This window comes from Lathyrus oleraceus, chromosome 1 (genome assembly GCF_024323335.1).
Source record: "Lathyrus oleraceus cultivar Zhongwan6 chromosome 1, CAAS_Psat_ZW6_1.0, whole genome shotgun sequence".
In the NCBI taxonomy this organism is placed as follows: domain Eukaryota; kingdom Viridiplantae; phylum Streptophyta; class Magnoliopsida; order Fabales; family Fabaceae; genus Lathyrus; species Lathyrus oleraceus.
The window spans coordinates 205887367-205901714 of NC_066579.1; the positions used below are offsets into that span (position 1 = coordinate 205887367).

The 14348-nt window shown below is 33.7% G+C and overlaps 1 protein-coding gene across 1 annotated transcript; it reads left to right on the forward strand.

Moving 5' to 3' along the window:
* Window positions 1–1685: 1685 nt before the first annotated feature.
* LOC127127800 (uncharacterized aarF domain-containing protein kinase At1g71810, chloroplastic) lies at window positions 1686–13697 on the forward strand. Its single transcript, XM_051057088.1, has 21 exons — window positions 1686–2230; window positions 3472–3516; window positions 4368–4406; window positions 5138–5308; window positions 5438–5590; window positions 6403–6438; window positions 7408–7451; window positions 8153–8243; window positions 8609–8650; window positions 8761–8869; window positions 9715–9829; window positions 9917–9966; window positions 10116–10194; window positions 10841–10891; window positions 10962–11103; window positions 11270–11314; window positions 11736–11840; window positions 11934–11975; window positions 12754–12924; window positions 13080–13199; window positions 13344–13697. The coding sequence occupies exons 1-21, from the start codon at window positions 1847–1849 to the stop codon at window positions 13446–13448; spliced, it is 2139 nt and encodes a 712-aa protein (XP_050913045.1). The 5' UTR covers window positions 1686–1846; the 3' UTR covers window positions 13449–13697.
* The last annotated feature ends 651 nt before the right edge of the window (window positions 13698–14348 follow it).

The window sequence follows — 14348 nt, forward strand, 5'->3', positions numbered from 1 at the left end:
TCCATCTTCAATCCGTGTTGTGTGAACTGTCCAAGGATTCAGAGGAGTTCATTGAATTGTTCCATGACAGACCTCGATTCAACCATTTTGTAATTGTTGAAATCGGTTACCAGGAACTTTTTACTGGATGAGTCCTCTGCCATGTACTTGGATTCGAGACAATCCCACAATTCCTTTGCAGATTCTATGTTTTGATAAATATCAAATAAGGGATCAGACATACCGTTAAGAATGTGCCCTCTGCATATGTAGTCGTCGTTCTCCCATTTTGATCTGCGTCTCAGATTTTCAACCGTGTCTTCCTCCAGAAGTTCTGGAATCAGTGTAGACAGGACGTGCACCACCTTCAACGTTGTCAACATGAAATGCATCTTCTTCTGCCAACGCCTGAAGTCTTATCCTTGAAACTTGTCTAATTTTCCGAAGTTTGTAGTCATCTCCTTGACGGTGCTTCCTCCAGCCATGATTATCAGAAAATACTTTGTTCGTTTGTTAGAGAATCGGGTATGATAATCTTGGATAACTTCGAAGAATCGTGTTCGTACACTTTCCGAACAAAGTATTTCGACCCTATTCTTGCCTGGGTTCACGAAATCTTTGTGAGGATAATTCTTGAAGAACAATTTGTTTCTGGCAAAGAGAAATGTTCAGGAATGTAGAGAGAAAGTTTGGTTTCGTTATACCTTTTAAACTGAGGCCAAATGACTCCTTATATAGGAGATTAATAACAGAAACCGAAAGGACGCAATTGTTCAGAAACGGTTACGTCGGTTGGGAAATGGTTCAACTGTTCAAAAGAAAATTTCGAACGGGCCGCTGCCCCGCACCCCGCCAGGGGCTTCGCCCCTTGGAACCCCGTTTCAATTATTCGCATTCAATTATACGTTGGCTCGATGAGCGTGCACTCCGCACTACCCCTAACTCGTTTCCAAGCTTTAACGCATAATTGCATCGCCCTACAGTAAATCACATTACTACTAAAATACATTGATGATACTAAAATCACCAACAGAAATTACCATATAATCGATCAACATCAAAAATACCATTTAAGAAATCTCCAAATGACTTGAATAACAGTGCCAGAAATGATAAAAAAGCTTGAGTTTGTTGTCACAAACTTTCAACGACAGGTCATTAATCAAAGACTCTCCATTATAAATCACATAAATTTGATGCTCTTGTATGACCTGCTTCCAAAGATAAGTTCTCGGTTACGGGTAACGACGTGGATTTGGTCACCCTTTGTACAACAACAATATCATTAAGCAATGCAAATACTTATGAAAATTAAAAAAATGATGTAAAAAAAAACCTTTGCATCTTGTATAATAGCCTCAATAATATTAGACATGTTCCATTATTAGTTAGATAATTCATCTAATAACAGAATCTAATGGACTTTGATCCTCTCTTCATTTTTCTCTCGATTCATCGACTAACTCTCTTAATTTCACTCTATTTTTAAAAGTAAAATGATTTTATAAGAGATATATTAAGAGAGATAGAAAATTAGATATGCAGTCTAAATAGTGATACCTACATGAACTATTCTATTTAATAATAAAAGAACAAAAGTTTGAATGTTACAATGACGGTTGTTCAAAATGGTTTACAACAGATATTTTTCAAATTTTAATTAAGATGATAACGTATAAGATAACCCAACACCAAAAATAATAATTTCTGAGGTCACAAAGAAGCCAAGACATAACCACCACCATAACATAACAAACAACAACTCATGCAAAAACTACACTAACTCTATTTTACTCCCCATTCCAATCCTTCATCTCATTCCAAATTTCAAAATCCAAAATCCTATAAATCCCAAAACTCCATCAAAATGCGACTCCTTTCAACACCTTCCCTCTCTTTCTTCCCTTTCCTCATCCCAACAACGAACCACTCCAACTCCTCCCTTCAATTTCAACCTCACAACAGTTCAAACCAACTTTCTTCCCGTCGCTGCTCCGTCACATGCACCGCCGTCTCGATTGGCTCCGATAGCGGCGACTCCTTTACGGCGAAGTCAGGTTACTTGTTTGAACTCAGCGCGACGGAAGCTGATTCTCTGGCCGATTATAGTATATCGAAAATTGCGGCTATTTATTTCCGGAAGCCGCTTGTTGTTGCTAGGAGATTGTTTCAGACTGGAACTGCTTTTGGCAAGTGGTTTGGTTTACGCTATCTGGACGCTCGATTTGATCGCTCTGATGATATGTTTCAGGTATGGAAGCTCTTCTTTTTTCTCTGCTTCTATATTTTTATGGACTTCGTTTCTGTTCGTAGCGTAATCGCTTATTTGTAACAGTATAAGCTATTTTTTGTTGAAAATTATAAAGTTAAAGTTAAATTTTTTGGTCTAAGTTATATACTGTTTTCCGAAGCTATATTGGATAACTTATGAAAAAAGTAAGCTGGAAATTTCATAAGTTATTCTAAACATGCTCATGGAAATTTCATAAGTTTCTCTTCGGGTCTTTGTTTTGTGATTTTATTTGTGTGTGTTATTTTCACTTGACTATACTCACTGAATTTATTAAATTTGTAGAAATTTCCTCGAATGTATATTTTGTTAGTGAGTTTGAAGTCATTGAACTTGCTTTTCCTTAATTAGCTTAATCCTTGTATTTTTTTTGCTTTCGGTCAGTTTGATCCTTGAAATTGCTCCAAAAAGAAAGCTGATAGAAACCAACTCATACAAAAGAAAGTAGAGAAGATAGAGAAATCCCTTAGAATTACGTAATAGTACCGCCAAACTTCGAGGGTCTTGAACCCCCCTAATGCCAAAATGACCATTTTTCGGTCAAATTCCTGGATAATCATCTCCTCTCTATCTTCCCCTATTTATTCTAACATAAACCTACATAATTAATAAAACATAACAACTTCTAGTAATATAATAATTCTCTACTAGCCACTTCTAATAATATAATAATTGCTACTTAAAAACATAATTGATAAATTATATGAGGTCTAACAAAAGTTTAAGAACGTTTTTGTAATTTTGATGCATTTAGAGACTAAGAAAACTTAGGACTATAGTGACAGTATTATAGGAGCACACATTTAGAGACCAAAATAACTGATTCTTCTATGCGCTAGAAACTTCCTTTCTTAGCTAAATATATATTACACTTCGGTTAAGACTGAGAAAAGTGTAACTCAATGTCTCTAGGAGTGTAAATTAGCCTTTTCTTTTTCTTTTTGAAGATTGATACACCAAAGAGTAAAAGTGATAGTCAAAAAATGATTTCATAAGGAATTGGAATTTTTAAAAGGAAATGATTGTTATTTGAAACATTTGAAGGAACCGATCTGTTGCTGTTAGCATGGAGAGTAACTTTAGAACCTATGAATGAAGTGATTTTTTAATTTTAGATTGACGGGTCTTTCGACTTTTGATTTGCAGTTTGCAATGAAAAGGAAACTAATTTTTTAAAATTATTTTATCATTCGGTTTTACAGGTTAGAGCTGCAGAGCTAAGGAAGATATTGGTGGAGCTTGGGCCGGTATGTCCTGTTGGTTATTTTACAATTGTCCAAACTGTATTTTTTAATGTACTCTGTCCTTGACTAGGTGTGCTTATGATTGAGTAATGGTAATTGGTAGGGTCATTGGTGTTATTCCATATCAGTATGTCATAAAATGGATTGATAAATTTTGTGACTGCAGTCTTAAATTTGTTGCTAGTTTGTTGGGGTTCGTCCTGACTCATGTCATAGTATTTTTGTTCTAATGAATTTGTTGGGTTTGCATCCAGTGCAGACAACGGTTCATGTGAGTTTAACATACTAGCATCTAAATGGGAGCCAAAACGTCATAAATGAGTTTTGAATTTTAAGTAGCTAACCGGCTTAAAAAAATTTCACTCGCAGCTTTGAAAGGATGCCAAATTGAATTTCACCATAGTTCCTTCGCTGCAAATTTTCCTTTTACGTTCTTCTATCTTTATTTCATTTTTGTCTTATTTGTATCTTTTTTCTAGCTTGTTGAATAACTGGGGAGCATGAATCATTGTTTTGATTTTCTAGACATTGGTCATCTAAACCGGAAGGTCTTTTGGATGATGTCATTTAAACCGTGTTTTGTTAAACCTGATCAATTTGAACTTTTTCTACTCCAGAGCTATCTATTACCACTCCACATAGGTTGCTCTCCTTCCCTGTTCCATTGCCTTTGGTACGAGTTATTTTCCCTATCCTTTGTTGGATTGGAGGCATTTTGACGTTTAAACTTCAAGAGTCTTTAATGTTAGGAAGGACATTATAGATACCAGATTGTGTGTAATAGCTTACTTTCTTAGTGGTTTTTGTTAAATCATCATGCTCATTGACTAGAATATTTTTTTTTCCTGTTACAGGCATATATCAAAATTGCCCAGGCTATATCATCTCGTTCTGTAAGTTCTACTTTATCTGTAACAATTTTCAATATTATATCCATCTTCTTTTATTTGACTCTGGTAATTTGATTCTTCTTTTATGGTTTTCCTTTCATCATATGTCAGCCCCTCTTTAAGGAAAGCCATTACGTCGGCAACTTAATCTAATTCCATTTGATAAGAACCTAATCACATGGGGAACCCTCCCTTAAAAGATAGCTATCAAGAGGGAAGAACCAAACTACTTAAGTACTATTTTTTTTAATGACAAATGTTAGTCTAGTTAGAAATATTCTGGGGGTGGCGATCAAGCCTTAAATCTGCTTACTCCTCCATACCAACCACCGAACTAGCCTCATTGAGCGTCACATACTACTTGGTGTGGGACTTAGGCTCCCTATAATACACAAGTGCCTATCATTATCAGTTTTCCTTTAGAACACACCACAAAATAAAAAACAAAAGCTGAAAGTTAATTTTGAGTATTTAAAGTTAGACTGCAGTATTTCTGAATATTTGTATTTCAAACGTTCTATGCCTCGATCTGGTTGTTAATTGAATGAATTTATTATTCAATCAGTTTTTCCTTTCTGTCATTTGTTTGAATATGAAATTCCAGATATTTTCCCAGTTGTGGTTTAGATGCTCAAATGTAACTTTATACTAGTATTATTTTCTGTTAAGATTATGCTACTTTAATTTTCAGCGACTGTAATTAAGATATACAATTCCAAAAACTTTCCTTGTAGGATTTGATACCACCATCATATCTAGATGAGCTCTCACTGCTGCAAGACCGAATAAGTCCATTCTCCACTGAAGTTGCTTTCAACATGATTGAACAAGAACTTGGTTTACCCTTGGCTGATATTTTCTCTGAGATTTCACCCGAGCCTGTTGCTGCTGCTTCACTCGGGCAGGTTCATGCTTTCGGCCTTATATTGGTGTATTTTTTTAGCTGATGTTTTCAGAGTTTTGATATGACATGTATCTACCCATAATTTTAAATTTTATTAATCAAAACTAAAACTTCTGTCTCTGGAGCACAGGTTTATCAAGCTAGGCTTCGCAGAACAGGGCAGGTTGTTGCTGTTAAAGTACAAAGACCAGGCGTTCAAGCTGCAATTTCCCTTGACATATTAATCTTGCGTTTTATGGCAGGGCTGGCTAGAAGAGTAGGCAAATTGAATACTGATCTTCAGGTGATGCTGCAAATTGCAATATGAATAAGATTGCTTTAAGAATTTAGAATATGTTAACACTAAAATGGTCACGGTTTCTGTTGAATTTATGGGGTTTTGGATAAAAGAAGGAGAAGAATAAGAAGAAATATAATTAATGTGAAATATTATTTGATAATTAACGTGATCCATAAGGCTAAACCCTAACCCCTATTTATAGGTATATAAGATTCCTAATTCTAAATAAATAGGAAAATAAAGAAACAAATCATGATAATAAAAGTAATCTGGAAGCTAATCCTACAAGGTAACCTAAGATACTCTAATATTTGAAACTTATCCTAGGAATTAACTAAGATATTCACATGTAATATCAAAGATATTATATTTTCTTATATTCTAATAGTTGCCACCTATTGGAAGAGTGGTTGATGTTAATTTTAATCTTAAAGAAATTAGGGGGCATAGTTTATGGATTTAATTTGTAGGCATTGTCAATGTATATCTTTTTTACGCATGCATTCAACTACAACTCATCATGTAGATTTTTTTTAATAAAAAAAATAATATTATCATACAAATAGTTGTGAAAATATTTTAGGAACAAAAGTAACTAAGTGACATTATTGTGTGATTTAATTGAATGCACGTATAAAAAAAATTACATTGTCTGCACACAAAATTAATCTTTAATTTATATTGTCTAGACTCTATCATTAACACTCCTATCATATTCATAAATCTTCATATTTATCTGTATGTATGCAAGTGTATTTATATTCTACAATTCTCTATCACTTCACTTTGTTGAGTGTGGCGTTGTATTTATGCAGGCAGTTGTCGATGAGTGGGCCTCAAGCCTTTTCCGGGTATGCATTGGTTTCCTTGTATTTTCACCAAAATTATGCTCTAGATTTTATGTGAATGCATGGTGCAATTATTGCATTGCGATGCTTCTGCACCCTACTCTAATTTATCAAAAACAAAGTGATTGCATGGTGCGATATTATGCAAACCATGTGTTGATCACGATCTTGTTTCTTGGTATGCATTGTGTTTATTTTTGTTGGCTTTTTTACCATAACTATTTCTATAGTATGTGTGATTGCATGGCTCAATAGTTATGTAGATTCATCCTATCTCAAAGACTATGCTACACTCCCCACACAGGTAACTAACATCCCTGCCCTGTAACTAACTAACAAAATTAATTGGGAAGTTACAAGGTCAAGAAGAGATGAATCAAAATATTGAGCAATTACTTATTTGGCCCACGTCATTACTTTAGGAAGTTAGATTTGGGGAGGTTACACAAATGCACTAATTTGTGATAATCAAACTACACTATCTATATATTGCCTGGAATCTAGTAGTATTTCATGAGAGGACTAAGTACATTGTTTGGTTCACGGTTTGTGGTTATCCAATCAAATTCATGGTCTTGGATTAATTAGAATTTCTCCATCCACTTAGAGATTCTGGGGGAATATTGGAGTATTTACGCGTGTGAGACTGCATGGTGGTTCGTTATCAATCTCATGCTGAATCAGCATTATAGTTGCAAAGTTTGTTTGTTATTAGCCTAACTGTTAACATACATGTGATGAACTGATGCAAATTAGTCTGATAATTGATTCCAAAATAACAGAATCCATTTTTACTAGAGAATGTCTCCTCTGTTTTTCTTTCTCAGTTTTTTACTTTTCCACTACTGAATTCTTTAAAAAAATTGTTTACTGCTTTTTGAGAAGATAAGATCTTCAACCAATTAGTTTTATATATAATCTTTCAGAATTAAATATCTTAGAAATTCAAATTGAATACAGGCTTGAATGCAGGAGATGGACTACAATAATGAAGCAAGCAATGGTATCAAGTTCAGGTGAGTGCATGTTATCAAGGTTTTGAATTTGAGATTCTGTCCTTGAACGGTTGAACCTATATATAACTATTTACCCTTAATTCATTTAGTGAAAATAAAATTTATTTAATGCATGCTTTTGGTTTTTGTAAAGGTAAAAATGAGAAAGCATTCTTAATTATATCTTAGTTTCCTAATGCAATCAAAGTTTGGAGACAAAAATGCAAAGCCAAAAAGACTAAAAATTGGAGACGGAGGGAGTAACTAGTAATTGAATTTAGAACATGTTGAATACAAGTTTTATTAGTACTCTGAGACTGACTGGAATTGCCATGGCAGCAACTACTTTTGTATTTCTCGGTAGCATTGGGTTGTGTGTCAAAGGTTGATATCTTATTTTCAGTTTACTTCAAATACTTTTGGAGAAGAAGTGGTTAAAATATGGTGGAAATATGCCTTTGTTCGTGGAGTTTGATCTAGGGATATGACTTAACATCAGCCAAAAAAATGTTATCATAACATCATGCTACCTCTGTGCTTAAATATAGGACCTTTTTGATTAAATCACAGATTTATGAAATTTGGTAGCAGTAGTACTATTAAATTTGTTAATTTTTTTTTACTGCTATTAAATTTGGTAGCATGATGTTTGGTGTATCATGCTTTCATTTAGCATGAAATAACATGTTGTGAATGCATTATTATTTGTTATATGTGGGCAGGAACTTATATGGTTCTATACAAGATGTGGTGGTTCCTTTGATGTACACTGAGTACACAACTCGCAAGGTCCTTGTTATGGAATGGATTGAGGTATTATACCATTTACTGTTTGATCACTGTGTATTTTTGCAAGGATGGTTCAATGTCTGTATAGATTCAATACCCTAGATAAATTTTATGTATATCCCAGTGTTTGTATTGAGATGGATAACCCTGGAATTGTTAGAAAATATCCCAAATATCCTCTTCTGTAATGATCTGAGCTAGAATACTTTTGACTTACCTAGAGAAACAACTGTGTGATTATCACCAGGAAATAGTCTTCCAAATTGACATGGCGTGCCTTTTTTTATCTACTTTCTACATAGGACCATTATATCTTACATTCTTTTTTGTTGCCTGTTTAAAAAATTATGACTTCTGCTGACACTAGTTTACTACTATTGCTATTGTAGGGGAGAAAATTGTCAGAAGTGAAGGATCTCTACCTGATTGAGGTCATCTACAAATTAGTTGCAAACAAGTTATTCTAAATTTTAAACTGTACAACTCTTAGTTTTTGTATAATGGTGCCTGACCTTAATTTCTATTTCCTAATGCTGACTAGGTGGGGGTTTACTGCTCATTCAATCAACTTCTTGAGTGTGGGTTCTATCATGCAGACCCACACCCTGGAAATCTTCTTCGAACATCTGATGGCAAATTAGCATATTTAGGTAATTGAAGATTGAAAATTTGATACTCCAACTTATTTATGTTCGCAAACACATGTTTTATCCTAGTATTCTTGGCATCTATCCTTTTGGCTTTGTATTTGATGTTTTCACAAATTTTCCTTGTTTTGAGGATTTAATAATTGAGATCAAGTTAAACTCTAGGAATAGCTTGATCATTTCTTGATATGTGGTGATACTTGATAGCATTGAAACAGACGAGCGCTGATATTTTTTTGAAGTCTTCACAATTATTTTTTTCTTGATTTTTAAAATTAATATTATATGTTGCTCTAGTTTGGACACAAATAAACGCCTGTTTGTGCCCTAATGTGTGACAATTTTCTTATCAAACAACTATTTAGGGATTTTAATGTGCATTGGGATTGGGAGGTAATGATATTTGTAAAAATAAATTAAGTGTGATTGAAATGTTATGTGATCATTTTTCATGTTATTCTATTATGTTTTTTAAAATCTTAAATATATACCAACATATAGACTTAGCCCTCCAAAATCCTCCCCTAAAAAATCTTTGATCCAAACATACCCTTAACTAATGCCTATTTTAAATGAGTTTTTTGGTTTGATATGGAGAGATTGGGAAGCTATGTTAATGCAGTAGGGAAATGAAAAATGTGCATGCAGGGAAGAATTATGTTACTATCTAGTTTTGAAATTGGGTACTCAATATGTTAAAATATATTTGGTAGCCTAATTTATGTCTGATTTGTTTTATTTTAGTTTATTTACTGTTATATGTATATCTAGACTCTAGAAGATCTATCTAAGGAGGTAAATATATCAACAAGATATATGTTTTAAAATTCCTCCTACTTTTGGGCTAGATTTTGGCATGACTGGTGAATTCAAACAAGAATTGCGTGATGGATTCATTGAAGCTTGTCTACATCTTGTAAATCGTGATTTTGATGCATTGGCTACAGACTTTGTTACTCTTGGGTATTAGTTTATATTTTTGTTCAATTTTAAGTTATCAAATTTAGTATTTTTGATGCTATAAGATTTGGCTGCTTGTATTTTTATCAGGCTACTTCCACCAACTGCAGAGAAAGAAGCTGTTACAAAGGCTTTGACAGGTTTTTGCTTTTTACTGTTTAGGTGAACTCCAAAATACTGTTTTTGAAATATATGCTCCCGTTTAGTAGTTGCACTTATATGCTGCAGTTAATATTCCTTTTTTCTTGAGGTTATTTGTTAATTTCCAGGCCTGCATTGCTCCATGTAGGTGTCTTCCAAAATGCTGTTTCCAAAGGAGTTCGTAATATCAGCTTTGGAGACCTTCTGGGAAACTTAGGAATAACCATGTAAGCTCTTCGCTGATGCATTAAATATATAACTAGAACCTACAAAATATTTGAAAGTTCTTTCAAATTTCAATAAGGTCTATAGTTTATCTTGCATAGCAATCCAACCTCTTTTCTTATTAAGGAAATTAATTCTGGAAAAAAGTCATGGGCAAACCACAAAAGCCATTTATTATTTATTATATTCATATATTGACAACAGATAGGGGAAATAACTGTTTGTATGGATAACAGTTAATTTGTTGCTAAGGTCAAACTTAAAATGGGATTACAAGGCCAAGATTACATTTAGCCAGATCCATACCTCATGAAATTATAGGAGGCAGTTAGGACACAACAGTGAGATGAACCGACTCAGATTGCGGAAGTTGTAAATAAAAATAAAAAAAACCTTAAACAATGAGGGAACCTGGGAGACAAGATAGGCCATAGAGGATGATAATACTTTGAGCGTCAAGGGAACAGAAACAATAAAGACATCAAATTATGAACCTATTAATTAATTAGCTTATTCTTTGTTCTCTGCTTTTTTATCTTCCAGATATTAGTTATCTCATTGTTTATATTTTGCTTTCACATGTTATGTATAATCCTTTTCTCTTACCTCTCTTACCTTCACATGTATATTTTGCTTACATTTTTTTAGGTACAAATTCAAATTTAGGATACCTTCATACTTCTCACTTGTTATCCGAAGGTAGAGCTTTCCATACAAGGCTTAAATTTGCGTCTTTTATAAAATCCTGAGCAAAATATTATGTTGGTAGCCTTGCTGTACTGGAGGGAATTGCAATTGGCTTTAACCCAGACTACAAAGTCTTGGGTAGTACATACCCTTGGATTGCCAGAAAAGTGCTTACTGACAGCTCCCCTCAGCTTAAATCTTCTTTGATGAATCTTCTTTATAAGGTAAACATAGGAGACCCTGGATTTGGAATTCTTACCAGTGCATGTGATCTTGATTCTTGTAGCTGTTTTTCTTTTCTTTCTACTTTTCCTTACTGTCACATATAATTATGTTGTAACATTTTTTAAATGTTTTTCATTTAATTTTGACGACATACCTCTTTGTTAGGATGGTGTTTTCGAAATAGATCGACTTGAGTCTTTGCTGACAGAGGTAAAATTTTATGATTTTCTCTTTCTTCTTTTCAAAATACACCGACTTGAGTATTTTCTTCTTTTTACTAAATTTTCTCTCCTTTCTTCATTTTTCTTTTTACTATGAGAAAATCAATAATTTATCAACTTACTGAGAGTTTCATTCTCAAGCAGGAATTGCATTTATTTACTCGGATATCTAAACAAAATACTTGGTTGATGCGTTGGTATTTTATTGAAATCTGCTAAAGTAAACACTATGCCAATTGTAGAATCACTCTTAATGAGCAATTTAGGGGGATATTTAGTCCAAAAGCATCATTGAAACGCAGCTACCTTGTGCAATATGGCATGAATTAATCATTTTAATTTCCTTCCCAGTAAATCCAGTTTTTTGCAGAGTTTCTTCAAAATCCTGTCCTAATAAGGTTTCATGATAGTCTCTCCGTGCCAAAACAGATAAGACCTTAGTAAAGCTACCGTCTGAAGGCGCAGATTCAAAAATGGTTATGAAGGAAATCCTTTCTTTCACACTAACAGAAAAGGTACGTATTGTTTGCCATTACCAATTTACATGTTATTTTGCAACTGCTTTTAACTTTTTCTTCCTAACATGCCTTTGGTGATAATCATTGCAGGGTGAATTTGTAAGGAAAATAATTGTTCAAGAATTTGCCAAGGTATATGTTTTCATATTTGCTTATTAAATTTACAATAGTAGTGAGGAATATGAAAAATGGAATTTTGGATGTTTATTATAAAAATTGATAGGCTATATTTAATTGTACTCTTAGCATGTCCTTTTCTAGTTCCAAAATCTTGCATTGCATTAGTTTTCATAGATATACATAATACATTACTAATAATGTCCCTATCACGGTGGCACTTAGTTCATATTCATGAATGGACATGATAAAATTTAGCTACAGCATTGACCTTATTTTTTTATTTTTTATAATTCTCGTATTTCTCAGCAATTGCTTTGCTGTTAGTCTATATCAGTGTTGTCATAAATTTACTATTCCAAAAGCTTAAGCTTTTAGGCAACAATGGCACATAAATAATTTCCAACAAGCACTTTTAGAAAAAAACCTAAGTTGAAATGATCTTTCAATTGCTTTAGTTTCTTGCATTAGCCAAAATCAGTATCTGAACCTTAATATTTTCCTCAGATCCCTGGCCTAGCTTAACTATAACTAACTACCTATAAACTAATATCAACTTTATGAAGTTTAGAAGAAAATATTTTTACTCAGTTGAGAAAGGCTAGTCCACATTGGGTTTCTGTCTTGTTTCTAACTCCTCGTGCATTCTAGGCCGTTGTAGACTATTAGTTCAATCTTTATTTTATGTTTTAGAAGATATTAGTTTAATCTTTTTCCTTCATTAGATCCTTTTTCCTTCATTTCTAGTTTTGCCCCCTCCGTGTGTTAAAATTTTGTTTCAATCCAAATGTAGGGTTTAGATGCGCTTGGGCTAGCTACCTTGGAAACAGCTGCTGCAAGAGTTCCTTTCAGCACTTTATTTATTCCGTCTTTAATGACCGAAGAAGATTTAGTCAACTTAAAGACCTTCCAACGTCTTATGCTATTACTTTCAGGGGCTCGAAGAAAAGAAGACTTCAATACAGTAAGATTTGTAGTTTACTTAAAAGGAGCTACAACTATGAATTGTTATATTCCAATAATAAGTAATAAATATATGAAACTTTGAAATGATAAATCGCCGATGATTCTTATTTACTTATCGCTAATTATAAGTACTTACTGTCAATGTTCATATAGGTAGACAGAAAGGCTAGTCCTGACCAGAATCAAATACTGTACACGGAAGAGCTGTCGCTAGTTTTAAACCAATTTGACTCCATTCAAGACATTCTTCCTGTTCTTTCCATCATTACTGAGGTAAATATAAGCATTTGCGTATTATTTACAATATGTAGCCACCGAACCATTTTTCAGTAACACATAGAGTTCTAACTCAAGCAATTTCACATTTGATATTCTTTATTACTGCTGTTGCATGACTACTATATATGTAAATTTCAGCTCCCACCAGAATCTCAGCAGCAATTACTTCAATTGCCAGCCAACTTGATTCGACAGTTAATATCCCGCGCTTCTGCAAGAACTATTAGGAAGGTGTTTTTGTGATATGGAAGTACGGAAGAGGTGATATTATTTTTTTTGCTTCTCACCTAGGTGATTGCAAAAACATTGAGGAATTGTGACTTGAATTTGCATGTCATATGCCATAATGATTGACTTGGCAAACAATGATTTTCCTTCCATTTCATATTTTCTTAAATTAATTTATCTGGAAAATAGTAAATATAATAAAACTATTCTCCATTTCTACCAAAAACTAATAAACATTTATGGTTAATATAATTCAGTTTTGTATATCATGTCAATATTAAGATTTGAATAATGCCACACTCTGCTAGGGTTTTGCGTAGCCTCTATGTTTTTGCATGTCCTCTTCCATAACGGGCTTCCACCATGGAAACTTGGAGTTTCCTAGCCACCACCTGTCCTTCTCCTTCTTTTGTTGCTTCCCCTTCGCCGATACCTAATCAAACTCTGCAGAGAAAGTCCTTCAGACAAGCATTGAGTAATGCATGTTTCACACCCTATAGCCAATTAGCTCAGCCTTGTATGAAGGGAGATGAAATTTCCATCAAGATCCATGAGGAAGAATACCAGGCTAGTCTTGAGACGTGTAAGAACCATTTTCATGGCGTTCAAGTCAAGGGAGATGTTCCCATTAAGGTTGTTGACTAATGATGCATGTTTTCTTTATGAAAACTCCTAGGTTAGTGGAGTTTGATCGCTTTAGGAAAGGGTTATTACTTGAGAAGCACATTCAAAATTAATTTAATCCCTATAGGTGCTATTGGGTCTTAGAGTGTCATAGCTAATTTAGTGAAATATTAAAACACAAACACACCCTATTCGGTGAAAAAACGTATTTAAAATTGTCAATCAAGATTCCGGAGATACACTTCCGATCACCATTGTTTTTAGTTAAAATGTTAAAACTAAGTCACATCC